This window comes from Oncorhynchus kisutch, linkage group LG10 (assembly GCF_002021735.2).
Source record: "Oncorhynchus kisutch isolate 150728-3 linkage group LG10, Okis_V2, whole genome shotgun sequence".
In the NCBI taxonomy this organism is placed as follows: domain Eukaryota; kingdom Metazoa; phylum Chordata; class Actinopteri; order Salmoniformes; family Salmonidae; genus Oncorhynchus; species Oncorhynchus kisutch.
This window is the reverse complement of record NC_034183.2, coordinates 22191163-22209617: the sequence shown is the minus strand read 5'-3', so window position 1 is coordinate 22209617 and position 18455 is coordinate 22191163. Positions and strand designations below refer to the sequence as shown.

The following is an 18455-nucleotide window of genomic DNA, read 5'->3' as shown; positions in this document are numbered from 1 at the left end:
GGTGTAGAAGCTAGCAGATGTGTGCATGGAAACACACTGAGAGAAACAGAAACAGACTTTCAAACCAGAACAACGCAGGACCAAACACAACCTTCAGTTGTACATGAGATACTGCTACTGTTTATTCTAACTACAGTTGATTGATTGATCTCCTTTACCAAAAGTGCTGTGTGCATTGTTCACCATTAACATAACTCTAAACAAGGAGCTTTGTTATATGGAACCTCTGCTCTAATGTACTGCATTCCTGAGGAAGGGGTTCAAATATGTCAACGACCATGCTTTACAAACACACAAGGTGAGGCTTATGTCTGACTGCTCTGATGGGTTTAGTCAAGCAGAGTGCTGACTTCCCATTTCCTCCTCCCATTGCAAATGGGGCGGGGTACCTAATGCTTGGTATACTCAGTGTATGTGCATTTTTATTCCATGTTTATTAAATCATCAACTTCTCTGTGAATGGTAGCAAATAACCAATCAAAATGGACATGCACATCAGCATCTTTAGCGTGGCGAAGAATATAATTTGGCAGGGATTGCACATTTGGCTGGTCTGTTGCTTTTTACGGCCGACACATTAACAAAAGCGTCAGCCTCAGCCTCACATCACGGTGGGAGAATGATATGCCATAAAATGAGTTAATTTCCTCCGCTGCCTCCATAAGCAGACATTTACATCTCTGAAATTGAAGCTTTGAGAGAAAGAAGGAGTTGCATGAAAGGGATCTGGTGGTACTGAGACAACATCAGAAAGTGCTAGTTCAGTGTAGAATATTGATCTTGCATCATTTTGTCAAGGAGACAGAGAAACAGAGTAGAGGATAGATTAAGGCAATATAAAATATCTTCTTTACACAATGAAACAGCCATTTAGCCTACTGGTCAAAAGGTCATCAATAATTTCTCAATCCATCATAACTCCAAACAAATTACAGATGTACACATCAATATTTACTATTGAGTTTAAAAATTTGCTCACACGCTTACATGAAAAAGAACAAAATGATATGTTCCTACAACTCCCCATAGCGAGGTCTTATTCCTCAGTGTCACTAAGGTGAATGACGTCCCGCTGTAAATGAAATACCTTTTCTAAAACATAGCTAGTGAAGACATTGGGTCAGGTAATGTGTGTAATGAGAGTTATGACTGTTTGGGCTGTTTGACTATTTGCTTCAGTTTGCATTCTCTTTGTTGTCTCGTCCTTGAACAAGACCCCGGGGACCGCGGACCACCTGGTATCCATGGCAACAGAGATTGTCCCTGGGAAAACTCGGATCATTCCTCTCCTGGAGCAGTGCATTTTGGGAATTATGGAGGGGAGGAAATGTTCCATTTCTCTGGGACGTTCATAGTAACATTAGCATGATTGACAGTGTGAAGGGCAGATCTGCCTTAGCAAAGGGACTTATTTGAGATGAGAAAATCAATTTAGAATCCTAAAAAATGTCAGAAGGAGAAGATAAATATTAAATCCCTGCCTCTCTGAGGGAAAACCTTGTCCAAACAGACCAGGGGCTGGCCTTCCATCTGGACTTCAATAATTTTATAAGTAAAGAAAACATTCCTTTGATATTGAGAAACACATTATGAAAGCAGCAGAGTGCTCCCGAACTGCCTCAGACGGATCTAGTGAATTCATAACACATTAGATTAGATCTCACCACCAAGCAGCCTGCATCAGCCTGCATCAGCCTGCATCAGCCTACATCAGCCTGCATCAGCCTGCATCCTCCATCACAGATCAAAGAGGTCAGTGTCTCGGAGAGATGACAGTGGCCAAAGTCCCACCAAATAATGGCCTCACCTGCCCTTCTTGAAAGAAAACACCACTGCACCACAGCTGAAGAGTACAGTACAAATTCAACACAACCAAGCAATAATTCATCATAGCACAACTATCAGAACATCATGGGCCAGGCCAATCTGAGACATAGAAGGTATCATTGTGGGATTACGAGAAAACTGTCAATCTTGCTCAGAAAATAAAGATAGATACACAGTAGACGACAGAGAGAAAGAGAGAGAGAAAATGAGAGAGAGAGAGAGAGATAGAGGGAGAGCAGTACTCTGTGATTCACTATCCTCTAACATCCTGACCCAGAGTGTAGCAGCACTGCCCTGCCCTGACATAGATCACTGACACATGTCATCAGCAATCCTGTTACTGTGCGGATCATGGAAAGTAACTCAATGACATAGGTATAGTGCACAATGGAAGCTTTACTTAAGCAATAACGCACCAGACGGGGCTATATAATGAATACAGTCACAGGTAAATGGTGTTGTTTGACCCGACGTGAAGCAGTGAGCCAATCAACCCATTTACCTGTGACTGTATTCATTATATAGTACTGACTCGTGTGCCTTATCGCTTTTATAAAATGGTTACCAAGTAAATTCATAAAATTGAATTCTTCCACCAGAAGATATACAGTAGTCCAGTCTTAAATCTGTCTGTTAGTTCTTTTGGTCTTGTTTTATTTTTAGCTTTTTTTCAATTGGCGTTTACTTGGATATATCCCTAATAATGACGGTGATGCATGATTTTGCCTGGCTAAGAAAAAGTATTGTCTGTACACCATTCACTCTATCTATGGTAGCCAACAGGGAAGATTGCATTTCAAAAGTGAAACATTGTTTCTAAGGTCTGACAGGCAGACAGCAGGTTTTATATTAACGCCTGCTGTTACAAACCAAATGTTAGCCTAGAAAGCAAGGTCATGGCTAGAAGGGATCCAGTTTTGGTCAAATTAATGTCAGATTAGATTTTTCGTAGCAGGTTAGGTGAATTTACGCAGAAGGTTAGGACTACTAGTCCTACCTGTACATCTGTTTCTACCATATTCCCCTGTTCTCTCTGTCTAACCATTCGTCTCTACCCTACTCTTCCCTCAGCAGATGGAGATGAGGAGAGAGAGGAGATGAGAGAGAGAGAGAGAGAGAGAGAGAGAGAGAAGAAAGAGCGGGAGAGGAAAATGGGTAAATCCTCCTGAGCTCTCTCAGGATGACCGTTCCCTGCAGCTACTTCCCTGGCACAGAACAGGATGAGGCAGCTGTGCTCCCAAAACCATCAGGAATTTACTTGGAACCGGCTCTATTTTGTGTGTGTGGGGGGGGGGGCTGACATTGTGGGGACACGCACAGAGACACGCACACACATTCCGTTATATGCTCACGCACACATTCAGAATGTGACAACAATTTATGGGAATCTGTCTACAGCACGTACCAGCTGTATTAAAATCTAACCTTTGGCTTTGATTGAGTGCAGCAGAGCAAAGTAGTGAAACACACGACTCTTGCTTATCAGCAGTCACTGAGATAAACCTCATTAGGAAAATCAGCTTCCAGGGACTAAGCTATTGGAAATGAGCTTCCAGGGACTAAGCTATGGGAAAGGAGTGTGATCAGAGCTCGCTGAGTGTTGTATGAGTCACACTAGGCCACAATCCATTCTCATGAATTATCATTTAATTCTTATTCAACTATAATTTTCACAGTTCAACTACAATGAACAAAAATATAAACGCAACATGTAAAGTGTTTGTCCCATGTTTCATGAGCTGAAATTTAAGAACCAGAAATGTTCAATACGCACAAAAAGCTTATTTCCCTCAAATTGTGTGGCCTAATTTCTTTACATTCCTATTAGTGAGCATTTCTCCTTTGCCAAGATAATCCATCCACCTGACAGGTGTGGCATATCAAGAAGCTGAATAAACAGCATGATCATTACACAGGTGCACCTTGTGCTGGGGACAATAAAAGGCCACTCTACAATATGCATAACACAATGCCACAGATGTCTCAGATTTTGAGGGAGCATGCAATTGGCATGCTGACTGCAGGAATGTGCACCAGAGCTGTTGCTAGATAATGTAATGTTAATTTCTCTACCATAAGCTGCCTCAAATGTCATTTTAGAGAATTTGGCAGTACATCCAACCGGCCTCACAACCACAGACCATGTGTATGGCATCGTGTGAGCGAGCGGTTTACTGATATCAACATTGTGAACAGAGTGCACCATGGTGGCAGTGGGGTTATAGTATGGGAAGGCATAAGCTAATGACAACGAACACATAGATTATAGATTGGCAATTTGAATGCAGAAAAATACCATGACGAGTTCCTGAGGCCCATTGTGAGGCCCATTTTTATTTTAAGGAATATGTGACCAGGAGAGAGGAAAGGACGGAACCATTTTGATAGAACAAGCCATTGATAATACTACGGGCAATTATCAGCACAAAATGTAGTCATTGAGAGAGCATGCCCCGCAAACCGGGAACATTCCCAGAACATTAGGTAAGATTCCCAATCATTTGTATTTAGGGATTTATTTAACATTAGGATGATAACATCCCAAAAATATTGAAATACATATATCATTTTATGAAATATCCTAGGAATGTTCATCTAACATTCACTAAAATGTTGTTCACAATATCTGCCACAAACACCACAGAACATTCCCCAAAGGTTCTCATTAGGTTTCCAGGTAATGTAATAATACAATGTGCCAGTAATGTTTCCCCAGCAAAACAACATTGGTTCTGTGTAGGGATGCAAAATATATCGACGAACATATCGGAATCGGCCGATATTAGCTAAAAATGCCAACATCGGTATCAGCCAGATGTCTAGTTTAACACCAATGTTAAAAACCGATGTCAAAGCGACCGTGCATACCTATATACCGTAGGTACATGACGTAATGATGCCACGTAAAATTTGCAACACAGCATTCCTAACCTAGCTCACAATGTCTGCTGTGTGGTCGAGCCGGCATTTGAAAGAAGAAGAACTTTCCAGCGAGACAATTCAAAGGCGAAATCCGTTAAAGCCAAGATAATGGCATTCATTGCCCTTGACAATCAACCGTTCTCTCTCGTTGGTGCTGTTGGCTTTCGCTGACTGGTCGAGCATCGGTACACACTACCAAGTGAGCTATTTTTCAGATGTTGTCCTACCTGAGTTGCACAGTAATAGCGTCACTGCTATTAAATTCTATTGTCTTATTTTAAATATATATTTTTTGTATTCTAATGTTACTCAAGACCTTCATTAACACAACCAAATTATAATTTTTGCATATATGAAATCTATTAATTACACTGTTAGAAAATTGCAGTCAAAATGACTGCTCACTCATAAGCTCAAAGGGTGGTCCCTCGAGGCCCACCGGTTCTATTTTAAATGCCCCGGTTGAGCTGTGTTGTGGAGTGACTTGAGAAAGAGCTTTTACCGTCCTCTTCTCAAGACCTCTGGCAGCCTGCTGTAGAATGGCAATCACCATCAGACAGATAAGTGTAATTTACAGTGCCTTCGGAAAGTATTAAGACCCCTTGACTTTTTCCATATTTTATTACGTTACAGGATTATTCTAAAATGGATTAAAAAAAATACAAAATCCTCAGAAATCTACACACAATACCCCATGATTTTTTTTAATACAAGATATCGTAGCAGTCAGACATATTTGTCCAGACGTGTCCCTTGTATATATCTTTTACATCTTTTTCTTCACATTAAATACTATCCTGCAACCCGCCTCACCCAATGTGGCGTGGATCTGTTTTTTTTCTAAAGTATTTCTATTTACTTCGGATCTGGAATCCCTCAACTGAAGCTAGCCAGCTAACTACCTATCAGCTATCAGTCAGCAACCCATTGCTAGCGGTCATCAGCTAACCTTTAGCTCGGAAAGCTCTCGCCAGTTCGAACAACGTGCCTCAAACCAGAGCATAACGGACCTATTATTATTTATTTTATTTTTCTCCCCCATATCCCCGGATTGCTACCGCAAACTCTGAACATTTTCATCTGGATCTTCGCAACTAGCTAACCGCAATCCCGGGTGACTACTCCTGGCTAGCGTTTCCATCCCGGAGCAAGCACCAATTAGCCTGAAGCTAACCCAGACAGGGCTCCTGTGCTACCGCTGAAGCCCACTCCTGGGCTACAATATCCGGACCCCTTCTACTGCCGGTACGGGGCCCCGCTGATCCTCTACAACTGGAATACCGACATAATCTGCCCGAGGATTCCAACAGGCCCCTCAGGCACGACGTCCACTGAAGGCCCATTCTGCTAACCGCGGCCTACTAGCTACCTAGAGCTACTTGGAACCCTACTAATTCCACGACTGGTCTATCGACATCACCCCACGAAGAGGCAAAAACAGACTTACCCCCATCGCGACTTACCCCCTAGCCCCGGGGTGCCAACTGCTTTCTTGTTAACCCAGTCTGCTAACTGCTAGCTTGCCAGCCCCGGTCTGCTAACTGCTAGCTTGTTTAGCCCCGGCCTACTAACTGTTAGCTTGTTAGCATCGGCCTGCTAGCTGTCTGAATCGCCGTGTCCCCAGTCAGACCAACCACTCACTGGACCCATATGTTCACTTGGCTACGCATGCCTCTCTCTAATATCAATATGCCTCGTCGTGATTAGTGATTACTGTCTTATTTCACTGTAGAGCCTCTAGCCCTGCTCAATATGCCTTAACCAACCATGTTGTTCCACCTCCTACATATGCGATGACGTCACCTGGTTTAAACGTCTCTAGAGACTATATTTCTCTCATCATTACTCAATGCCTAGGTTTACCTCCAATGTACTCACATCCTACCTTACCTTCGTCTGTACACTATGCCTTGAATCTATGCTATCGTGCCTAGAAACCTGCTCCTTTTACTCTCTGTTCCGAACGTGCTAGACGGCCAGTTCGTATAGCTGTTAGCCGTACCCTTATCCTACTTCTCCTCTGTCCCTCTGGTGATGTGGAGGTTAATCCAGGTCCTGCAGTGCCTAGCTCCACTCCCACTCCCCAGGTGCTCTCATTTGTTGCCTTCTGTAACTGTAAAAGCCTTGGTTTCAAGCATGTTAAAATTAGAAGCCTACTCCCTAACTTTGTTTTACTCACTGCTTTAGCACACTCTGCCAACCCAGATGTCTTAGCCGTGTCTGAATCCTGGCTTAGGAAAACCACCAAAAACCCGGACATCTACTGCAAAGATAGCCTGCAGAGTTCTGTATTACTATCAAAGTCTGTACCCAAACAAAAATTCACCTTTCCAGAAACAAGTCTCTCACTGTTGCCGCTTGCTATAGACCTCCCTCTGCCCCCAGCTGTGCCCTCGATACCATATGTAAATTGATTGCCCCCCATCTATCTTCTGAGCTCGTGCTACTAGGTGACCTAAACTGGGACATGCTTAACACCCCAGCCATCCTACAATCTAAGCTTGATGCCCTCAATCTCACACAAATGATCAATGAACCTACCAGGTATAACCCCAAATCCGTAATCACGGGCACCCATCTATGAGATGTCATCCTAACTAACTCGCCCTCCAAATACACCTCTGCTGTTTTCAATCAAGATCTCAGTGATCTCTGCCTCATTGCCTGCATCCGTAATGGGTCTGCGACCAAATGACCACCCGTCATCACTGTCAAATGCTCCCTAAAACACTTCTGCGAGCAGGCCTTTCTAATCGACCTGGCCGGGGTATCCTGGAATGACATTGACCTCATCCCGTCAGTAGATGATGCCTGGCTATTCTTTAAAAGTGCCTTCCTCACCATCTTAAATAAGCATGCCCCACTCAAAAAATGTAGAACTAGGAATAGATATAGTCATTGGTTCACTCCAGACCTGTCTGCCCTTGACCAGCACAAAAACATCCTGTGGCGTTCTGCATTAGCATCGAATATGCAACTTTTCAGTGAAGTTAGGAACAAATATACACAGGCAGATATAAAAGCTAAGGCTAGCTTTTTCAAACAGATATTTGCATCCTGTAGTACTAACTAAAAACGTTTTGGGACACTGTAAAGTCCATGGAGAATAAGAGCACCTCCTCCCAGCTGCCCACTGCTCTGAGGCTATGAAACACTTTTACCACTGACAAATCGACTATAATTGAGAATTTCAATAAGCATTTCTCCACGGCTGGCCATGCTTTCCATCTGGCTACCCCTACGCGGTCAACTGCCCGGCACCCTCCACAGCAACCCGCCAACGCCCCCACCATTTCTCCTTCAGACAAATCCAGATAGCTGATGTTCTGAAAGAGCTGCAAAATCTGGACCCATACAAATCACCGGGATAGACAACCTGGGTGACACTCTAGACCCAAACTGTTACAGACCTATATCTATCCTACCCTGTCTTTCTAAGGTCTTCGAAAGCCAAGTTAAAAAACAGATTACCGACCATTTAGAATCCCATCGTATCTTCTCCGCTATGCAATCTGGTTTCAGAGCTGGTCATGGGTGCACCTTAGCCACGCTCAAGGTCCTAAACGACATCATAACCACCATCACAGACTCGACAGCCTTGGTTTTCTTAAATGATTGCCTCGCCTGGTTTACCAACTACTTCTCAAGATAGAATTCAGTGTGTCAAATCGGAGGGCCTGTTGTCCGGACTCTGGCAGACTATGGGTGTGCCACAGAGTTCAATTCTCGGGCCGACTCTCTTCTCTGTATACATCAATGATGTTACTCTTGCTGCTGGTGAGTCTCTGATCCACCTCTACGCAGACGACACCATTCTTTATACTTCTGGCCCCATTTTGGACACTGTGTTAATTAACCTCCAGACGATGCCATACAACCCTCTTTCCGTGGCCTCCAGCTGCTCTTAAATGCAAGTAAAATTAAATGCATGCGATTCAATCGATCACTGCCAACACCTGCTCGCTCGCCCGTCCAGCATCACTACTCTGGACGGCTCTGACTTAGAATACGTGGACAACTACAAATACCCGGGTGTCTGGTTAGACTGTAAACTCTCCTTCCAGACTCACATTAAGCATCTCCAATCCAAAATTAAATCAAGAATCAGCTATATCGCAACAAAGCATCCTTCACTCATGCTGCCAAACATACCCTCGTAAAACTGACCATCCTACCGATCCTCGACTTCGGCAATGTCATTTACAAAATAGCCTCCAACACTCTACTCAACAAACTGGATGCAGTCTATCACAGTGCCATCCATTTTATCACCAAAGCCCAATACACTACCCACCATTGGGTAGGTAAGCCCCACCTTATCTCAGCTCACTGGTCACCATAGCAGCACCCACTCGTAGCAGGCGCTCCAGCAGGTATATCTCACTGGTCACCCCCAAAGCCAATTCCTCCTTTGGTCGTCTTTCCTTCCAGTTCTCTGCTGCCAATGACTGGAACGAACTGCAAACATCTCTGAAGCTGGAGACTCATATCTCCCTCACTAGCTTTAAATTAAGCACCAGCTGTCAGAGCAGCTCACAGATCACTGCACCTGTACATAGCCCATCTGTAAACAGCCCATCTACCTACCTACCTCATCCCCATACTGTATTTATTTATTTATCTTGCTCCTTTGCACCCCAGTATCTCTACTTGCACATTCATCTTCTGCACATCTACCATTCCAGTGTTTAATTGCTATATTGTAATTACTTCGCCGCCATGGCCTATTTATTGTTTTATCTTACCTCATTTGCACTCACTGTAAATACACTTTTTGTTTTCTTTTGTTCTACCTTCTACCTTATTATTGCCTATGTTTTGTTTATTCCATGTGTAACTCTGTGTTGTTGTATGTGTCGAAACTCGAAATTTAGTTCAGGTGCATCCTGTTTCCATTCATCATCCTTGAGATGTTTCCACAAACTGATTGGAGTCCACCTGTGGTAAATTCAATTGAATGGACATGATTTGGAAAGGCACACACCTGTCAACATAAGGTTCCACAGTTGCATGTCAGAGCTAAAACCAAGCCATGAGGTTGAAGGAATTGTCCGTAGAGCTCCGAGACAGGATTGTGTCGAGGTACAGATCTGGGGAAGGGTACCAAAACATTTCTGCAGCATTGAAGATCCCCAAGAACACAGTGGCCTCCATAATTCTTGGAACCACCAAGACTCTTTCTAGAGCTGGCTGTCTGGCCAAACTGAGCAATCAGGGTAGAAGGGCCTTAGTCAGGGAGGTGACCAAGAACCCAATGGTCACTGACAGAGCTATAGAGTTCCTCTGTGGAGATGGGAGAACCCTCCAGAAGGACAACCATCCCTGCAGCACTCCACCAATTAGGCCTTCATGGTAGAGTGATCAGACGGAAGCCACTCATCAGTAAAAGGCACATGACAGCCCGCTTGGATTTGCAAAAAGCACCTAAAGGACTCTCAGACCATGAGACAATATTCTCTGATCTGATGAAACCAAGATTTGGCCTGAATGCCGAGCATCACATTGGGAGGAAACCTGGCACCATCTTTACCGTGAAGCATGGTGGTGGCAGCATCATGCTGTAGGGATGTTTTTTAGCGGCAGGGACTGGGAGACTAGTCAGGATCGAGGCAAAGATGAACGGAGCAAAGTACAGAGAGATCCTTGATGAAAACCTGCTCCAGTGCACTCAGGACCTCAGACTGGGGCGAACATTCACATTCCTACAGGACAACGACCATAAGCACACAGCCAAGACAACGCAGGAATGGTTTCGGGACAAGTCTCTGAATGTTCTTGAATGGCCCAGCCAGAACCCAGACTGGAACCCTCGAACATCTCTGGAGAGACCTGAAAGTAGCTGTGCAGCAACACTCCCCATCTTATCAGACATAGCTTGAGAGGATCTGCAGAGAAGAATGGGAAAACTCCCCAAATATAGATGTGCCAAGCTTGTAGCGTCATACCCAAGAATACTCCATGCTGTAATCGCTGCCAAAGGTGCTTCAACAAAGTAATGAGTAAAGGGTCTGCATACTTATGTCAATGTTACATTTCTGTTTTTTATTTTTAATACATTTGCAAAAATGTCATAAAACCAGTTTTTGCTTTGTCATTATGGCGTATTGTGTGTAGATTGATTGGGGGGGGGGGGTTTAATCCATTTTAGAATAATGTTGTAACGTAACAAAATGTGAAAAAAGTCAAGGCGTCTCAATACTTTCCAAAGGCACTGTACTGTACATGCTCCACAGATCTTAGAGCCACTGTCTAAACCATGGATCAATCCTTCTCTCCTCTTCTCTCTCACTCTTCTCACTCCCTTGCTTCTCTTTCTCTTCTTGTTCTCTCTCTCATGATCTGAATAAGAGACTGGATAAACGAGCAATCTGCAATCAACTTCAAACTTTTTCACATCTATTCTGGTCAAGTTGCTTTCACAAAGACAGCTCTTACAAAGACAGAGTGAGAGTGTTTATGAGTCTGTGTATACAATAGTTAATCATTTGTATTGCAGTAGTGCTGGTGTACAGCCATGACATGAGCCAGTTATACCACAAAGCATTCAATTACAATTCGACTTGAAGTAATTTAAATATTCTACAACAAATCAAATCAAGCAGTATTCCACACTGTGGTTAAACCCACACGAGGCAGATATGTTTACTGATGACATGTCAATGAGATGACATGAGACACTGACAGCTTTTGACAGCCTGTTCTAATTTCAATTTGCGTATAGCAGCATATAATGTCACGAGGGGAAGGTATAGACATGGCTCCATCTGCGAGAGAGGAAAAGGTTGCTGACGCAACCACAACATACTGTGTTGTAGTGAATAACCATCTGACTCGTGGCACAGACAGCTTTCAACATGAGTCTCAGACATCTGACACTAGCAGCAGTCTCATCTACAGGGGGTCTGATTGAGGTAGGAGAGAATATGGGGAGGGAGGGGAGGAATTATAGGCAGCTGAGGAAAAGGAGAGGAGAGAGGAGTAAAAAAAAGAAAAAAGGAATTAAAGAGGGGGGCTCTGACTCACTGGTAAAGTCTTCATCTCCAGATCCTTGACATCCGTCCTCATCGTCACACTCTCCGCTGGCCTCTTCTCTCGTCCCACTGCCCTTCTCCACCCACCCCCCCCAGTCTGTCGTCCAGCCCACCTGACCCTGAATTTCCTGCAACACACAGGACAGAGGTCAAATGAGGTCATCCTATCTGAAAATAAGCCACATCCAATTCTGCACTGCTCCACTTTTCAAGCAAAACACAATAGACAGATGAATGCTATAGCACACAATACATATTTGGATACTCACACCGTTGTAAACAAGTTAATATTGACATAGGACATAACACATGCATATTCATCAGTAATACAAATAGCACTGTGTCAGGAAGTGTAGTAGTGTGAGTAGTGGAGGTCTCCAGCCCCCCCCCCCCCAAACAAAATGTTAATGATGCGGAAACAAGAGGGAAAACCCCAATCATAACCTATCAGCACATTAGTAGACAGAGTTAAGATTTTAACTTGTATGTTTGTCCCTTTCCAGCACTATAAGATCTGACCAGGCAGGTGGTCTAGTGGTTAGAGTGTTGGACTACTAACTGAAAGGTTGCAAGATCAAATCCTGAGCTGATAAGGTACAAATCTATCATTCTGCCCCTGAAAAAGGCAGTTACCCCAATGTTCCTAGGCTGTCATTGAAAATAAGAACTTGTTAACTGACTTGCCTAGTAAAATAAAACATTTGTCCTATGGGAATATTTGCTTTTGCACAGATCAATATCACAAAAACAAATGAGGGCATTCTTGTTAAACAAAAGGTATCTGTAACGCTCGTCGTCAGTGGAAGGAAGAAAGAATGGACCAAAGCGCAGTGTGCAAAGTGTTCATGATATTTATTTTCAAGAAACACTCAAACAAAAATATCAAAATTCAAAAAGCGAACAGTTCCGTCAGGCACAAACACTAAACAGAAAATAACACCCCACAAAACCCAAACAGAAAATCACAACTTTTATATGATCCCCAATCAGAGACAACGTTAGACAGCTGCCTCTGATTGGGAACCACACTCTGCAAAACAACAAAGAAATAGAAAACATAGATTTCCCCACCCGAGTCACACCCTGACCTAACCAAACATAGAGAATAATAAGGATCTCTAAGGTCAGAGTGTGACAGTAGCAATAAGCAACTATAGTCTCGTGTGTGTTGTTCCAAATGTTGGTTCATCTGACAAGTGAAACAAAATGAGGAAGAAAAAAACATCAGCAACTACTGCACAACCACCAGAAAGGAAACTATGTGAAGAACCTGATAAGGCCCATTCAAAGGGGATGGGAATGGCATCTCCAAGTATTATAAGAACAGAGCTGAATTTGCCTTTGTGGAAAGTGAATACTGGCTAAGCCTTCCGCCACAGAGGAATGGACGGTGTGTGGGCCAACAACTGTTTCAATTGATCACGGATCATAACTCATACAGCGACCAGTGATGTTTTGGGTTAGGGTGAAAACGCAAGGTTTATCTGATCTTCCATACCCTCAACATGCAAGGATTTATTGGATGAAGAGGCTGTAACATCAATAGTACTGTACTATATTCTATAGCACAGGGCACACTATTGATGTTGCTGCCTCTGGGGCATTTACTACATCAGCAAGGCAGATTATGTTGCTGCCCTACTGGAGACAATGCAACACTTTTTTGCACTGTCTAAATATCACCAATAGACTAGGGATTTCCAATTTGATATGATTTAAAACTAATGCTGCTGGTTCAGTAGAAATAATTGGTTGGATTCACATACTGTACAGTAGGCACATTTTATAAAAGTGCTTTGCATTTCCCATTGAGAGGAGGTAACTGATCATGGTCTACAGTCCACTTACTCATTAAGTACAAGGTCCAATCTTACTGATTGCTGATACCACACAGGTTAAGTGATTAAGGGCCAGTTCATGTACCCCAAAGTATTCAACTAGATGCCATTATTTTTCCTTCATCATGTACTAAACTAAACCCTGGTCCTCTGCCCCTTCCTTGCCCCCGCTTCAGCCTCTCAGAGTCCCACTACATTGAGACCCTGTGAGGTGTGATAAGCACATTAAACCTTTTATAATATAATTACATTTCCACAAATGAAAAGTCTAATTGAATAGCCATATTCATGAGTTCACGGAGAAAAACGATTGGCTGCAGTTAAACGTTGTGTGGAGAGATACTGTAGCTACATTGTGGAGCATAAGGGCTAGAAGTGAAGGAGTTGAAAAAAGACAATTAAATGTCCCCGGCTGTGTCTATGGCCTAATCAACTCAGAAGGCTCGTTAATTATACATGGCTTTAAATCAATTACATGTTGTGTAAGAGAGGAACCACGGCAACGTAGCTGCGACTGATTGACCTCTACCTACAGAACCAGTCAAAAGTTTGAACACGCCTACTCATTCCAAGGTTTTTCTTTATTTTTAATATTTTCTACATTGTAGAATAATAGTGAAGACATCAAAACTATGAAATAACACATGGAATCACGTAGTAACAAAAAAAGAGTTAAACAAATCTAAATATATTTTATATTCTTCAAAGTAGCCACCCTTGATAACAGCTTTGCACACTTTTGGCATTCTCTTTTTTATTTATTTAAACTTTATTTAACTAGAAAAGTCAATTAAGAACAAATTCTTAGTTACAATGACGGCCTACCCCGGCCAAACCCTAATGACGCTGGGCCAATTGTGCGCCGCCCTATGGGACTCCCAATCACGGCCAGTTCTGATACAACCTGGATTCAAACTAGGGTCTGTAGTGATGCCTCTAGCACTGAGATGCAGTGCCTTAGACCGCTGCGCCACTCGGGAGTCACTCTCTCAACCAGCTTCATGAGGTACTGTGGTGACCTGGAATGCATTTCAATTAACAGATGTGCCCTGTTAAAAGTGAATTCGTGGAATTTCTTTCCTTCTTAATGCGTTTGAACCAATCAGTTGTGTTGTGACAAAGTAGGGGTGGTATACAGAAGATAGCCCTCTTTGGTAAAAGACCAAGTCCATATTATGGCAAGAACAGCTCAAATAAGGAAAGAGAAACGATAGTCCATCATTACTTTAAGGCATCAGCCAATGCAGGAAAATTTCAAGAACTTTGAAAGTTTCTTCAAGTGTAGTCTCAAAAACCATTAAGTGCTATGAAACTGGCTCCCATGAGCTCCGCCACAGGAAAGTAAGACCTAGAGTTACCTATGCTGCAGAGGATAAGTTAGAGTTCCCAGCATCAGAAATTTCAGCCCAAATAAATGCTTCTGTAAGAACCGACGCTGGAGTAGACAAGCAGATACGGAGAGTGAGCATTTAATATACAGTGCCTTGCGAAAGTATTCGGCCCCCTTGAACTTTGCGACCTTTTGCCACATTTCAGGCTTCAAACATAAAGATGTAAAACTGTATTTTTTTGTGAAGAATCAACAACAAGTGGGACACAATCATGAAGTGGAACGACATTTATTGGATATTTCAAACTTTTTTAACAAATGAAAAACTGAAAAATTGGGCGTGCAAAATTATTCAGCCCCCTTAAGTTAATACTTTGTTAGCGCCACCTTTTGCTGCGATTACAGCTGTAAGTCGCTTGGGGTATGTCTCTATCAGTTTTGCACATCGAGAGACTGAATTTTTTTCCCATTCCTCCTTGCAAAACAGCTCGAGCTCAGTGAGGTTGGATGGAGAGCATTTGTGAACAGCAGTTTTCAGTTCTTTCCACAGATTCTCGATTGGATTCAGGTCTGGACTTTGACTTGGCCATTCTAACACCTGGATATGTTTATTTTTGAACCATTCCATTGTAGATTTTGCTTTATGTTTTGGATCATTGTCTTGTTGGAAGACAAATCTCCGTCCCAGTCTCAGGTCTTTTGCAGACTCCATCAGGTTTTCTTCCAGAATGGTCCTGTATTTGGCTCCAGCCATCTTCCCATCAATTTTAACCATCTTCCCTGTCCCTGCTGAAGAAAAGCAGGCCCAAACCATGATGCTGCCACCACCATGTTCGACAGTGGGGATGGTGTGTTCAGGGTGATGAGCTGTGTTGCTTTTACGCCAAACATAACGTTTTGCATTGTTGCCAAAAAGTTCAATTTTGGTTTCATCTGACCAGAGCACCTTCTTCCACATGTTTGGTGTGTCTCCCAGGTGGCTTGTGGCAAATTTTAAACAACACTTTTTATGGATATCTTTAAGAAATGGCTTTCTTCTTGCCACTCTTCCATAAAGGCCAGATTTGTGCTGATTGTTGTCCTATGGACAGAGTCTCCCACCTCAGCTGTAGATCTCTGCAGTTCATCCAGAGTGATCATGGGCCTCTTGGCTGCATCTCTGATCAGTCTTCTCCTTGTATGAGCTGAAAGTTTAGAGGGACGGCCAGGTCTTGGTAGATTTGCAGTGGTCTGATACTCCTTCCATTTCAATATTATCGCTCGCACAGTGCTCCTTGGGATGTTTAAAGCTTGGGATTTGTATCCAAATCCGGCTTTAAACTTCTTCACAACAGTATCTCGGACCTGCCTGGTGTGTTCCTTGTTCTTCATGATGCTCTCTGCGCTTTTAACGGACCTCTGAGACTATCACAGTGCAGGTGCATTTATACGGAGACTTGATTACACACAGGTGGATTGTATTTATCATCATTAGTCATTTAGATCAACATTGGATCATTCAGAGATCCTCACTGAACTTCTGGAGAGAGTTTGCTGCACTGAAAGTAAAGGGGCTGAATAATTTTGCACGCCCAATTTTTCAGTTTTTGATAAAAAAGTTTGAAATATACAATAAATGTCGTTCCACTTCATGATTGTGTCCCACTTGTTGTTGATTCTTCACAAAAAAATACAGTTTTATATCTTTATGTTTGAAGCCTGAAATGTGTCAAAAGGTCGCAAAGTTCAAGGGGGCCGAATACTTTCGCAAGGCACTGTAGCACAGACATGGAACAGGAAAGGAACAGCGTCAGAACCAGGAAACACAACAACATACGACAATTAATGCTGAAGCGGGGAACAGAGCTGAGGAACAGACCGATATAGGGGAGGAAATAGCACAGGTGATTGAGTCCAGGTAAGTGTAATGAATCGCTGATGCGCGTGACGAGGGAAGCAGGTCTGCGTAATGATGGTGGCAGGAGTGCATAATATTGGGCAGCCTGGCACCCTAGAGCGCCATGGAGGGAGAGCGGGAGCAGGCGTGACAGCTTCACTCAGTTCAAGTAACAGACACATCTCAACATTAACTGTTCAGAGGAGACTGTGCGAATCAGGCCTGCATTGTCATATTGCTGCAAAGAAACCACAACTAAAGGACACCAAAAAGAAGATAAGACATGCTTGGTCGAATAAACACAAGCAATGGACATTAGACGGGTGGAAATGTGAGATTTTTGGTTCCAACCACTGTGTCTTTGTGAGATGCAGAGTAGGTGAACAGATAACCCCTCATGTGTAGTTCACACTGTGAAGCATGGAGGAGGAGGTGTGATGGTGTGGGGTGCTTTGCTGGTGACACTGTTAGTGATTTATTTAGAATTCAAGGTACAATTAACCAGCATAGCTACCACAGCATTCTGCAGCAATACACCATTCCATCTTCTTTGCGCTTAGTGGGACTATCATTTGTTTTTCAACAAGACAATGACCCAACACACCTCTAGGCTGTGTAAGGGCTATTTGACCAAGAAGGAGAGTGATGGAGTGCTGCATCAGATGACCTGGCCTCCACAATCACCCGACCTCAACCCAATTGAGATGGTTAGGGATGAGTTGGACCGCAGAGTGAAGGAAAAGCAGCCAACAAGTGCTCTACATATGTGGGAACTCCTTCAAGACTGTAAGAAAAACATTCCAAGTGAATTGGTTGAGAGAATGCCAATAGTTTGCAAAGCTTCCATCAAGGCAAAGGGTGGCTACTTGAAGAATCTCAAATATACAAAATATTTAGATTTGTTTAACACTTCCTTGGTTACTACATGATTCTATATGTGATGTTTCATAGTTTTGATATCTTCACTATTATTCTACATTGTAGAATGAGTAGGTGTGTCCAAACTTTTGACTGGTACTGTATGTGGCTACATTCATATTTTACACTGACTAACAAGTGATTGTCTTTTTCGAATAGTATATTCATTTGTACTGCTCTGTTGGAAATCACTCTGAAAATCTGAATGTGAGCATATTGTATTGTCTTGTAGTGTCATTGAAAAGGTCTGGAAAACACAAAAGACCTGGATCTGGGATCTTCTGAGGTATCATTGCAATCGTATAGGTCTACAAATTCCTTATTCAATTGCTCTATACCTATCTTTTCATATTTTCGCCTTTTCTCTAGTTTCATATTTTCTTGCTCAAACTTTACCTCTCTCCATATCATAATCTTCTGGTTTTATTATAATTACATGTTTAATGTCTCCTTTCAAATGAATATTGTATGATACCCACTGGGACAATTGGTACTAGTACTAGGCCGTGTAATAACACATGAGCAGGCAGACATGTACTTTACACTGCGCTGTGTGTTCACATAGAATCACATCAGCATCAAACGTTCTAATAGCATGACAGCAATTGTGTGTGTGTGTGTGTGTGTGTGTGAGTGAGTGAGTGAGTGAGTGAGTGAGTGAGTGAGTGAGTGAGTGAGTGAGTGAGTGAGTGTGTGTGTGTGAGTGTGTGTGT

At 42.8% G+C, this 18455-nt stretch overlaps 1 protein-coding gene across 2 annotated transcripts in view; it reads right to left on the bottom strand.

Moving 5' to 3' along the window:
• Window positions 1–18455, bottom strand: part of LOC109897924 (glypican-5) — a 149568-nt gene that overhangs the window by 31334 nt on the left and 99779 nt on the right. For both annotated transcript variants that reach the window (XM_020492606.2, XM_020492605.2), the window contains one exon: window positions 11773–11908. In XM_020492606.2, coding sequence (XP_020348195.1) covers window positions 11773–11908 — 136 coding nt within the window. The remainder of the gene's footprint in view (window positions 1–11772; window positions 11909–18455) is intronic.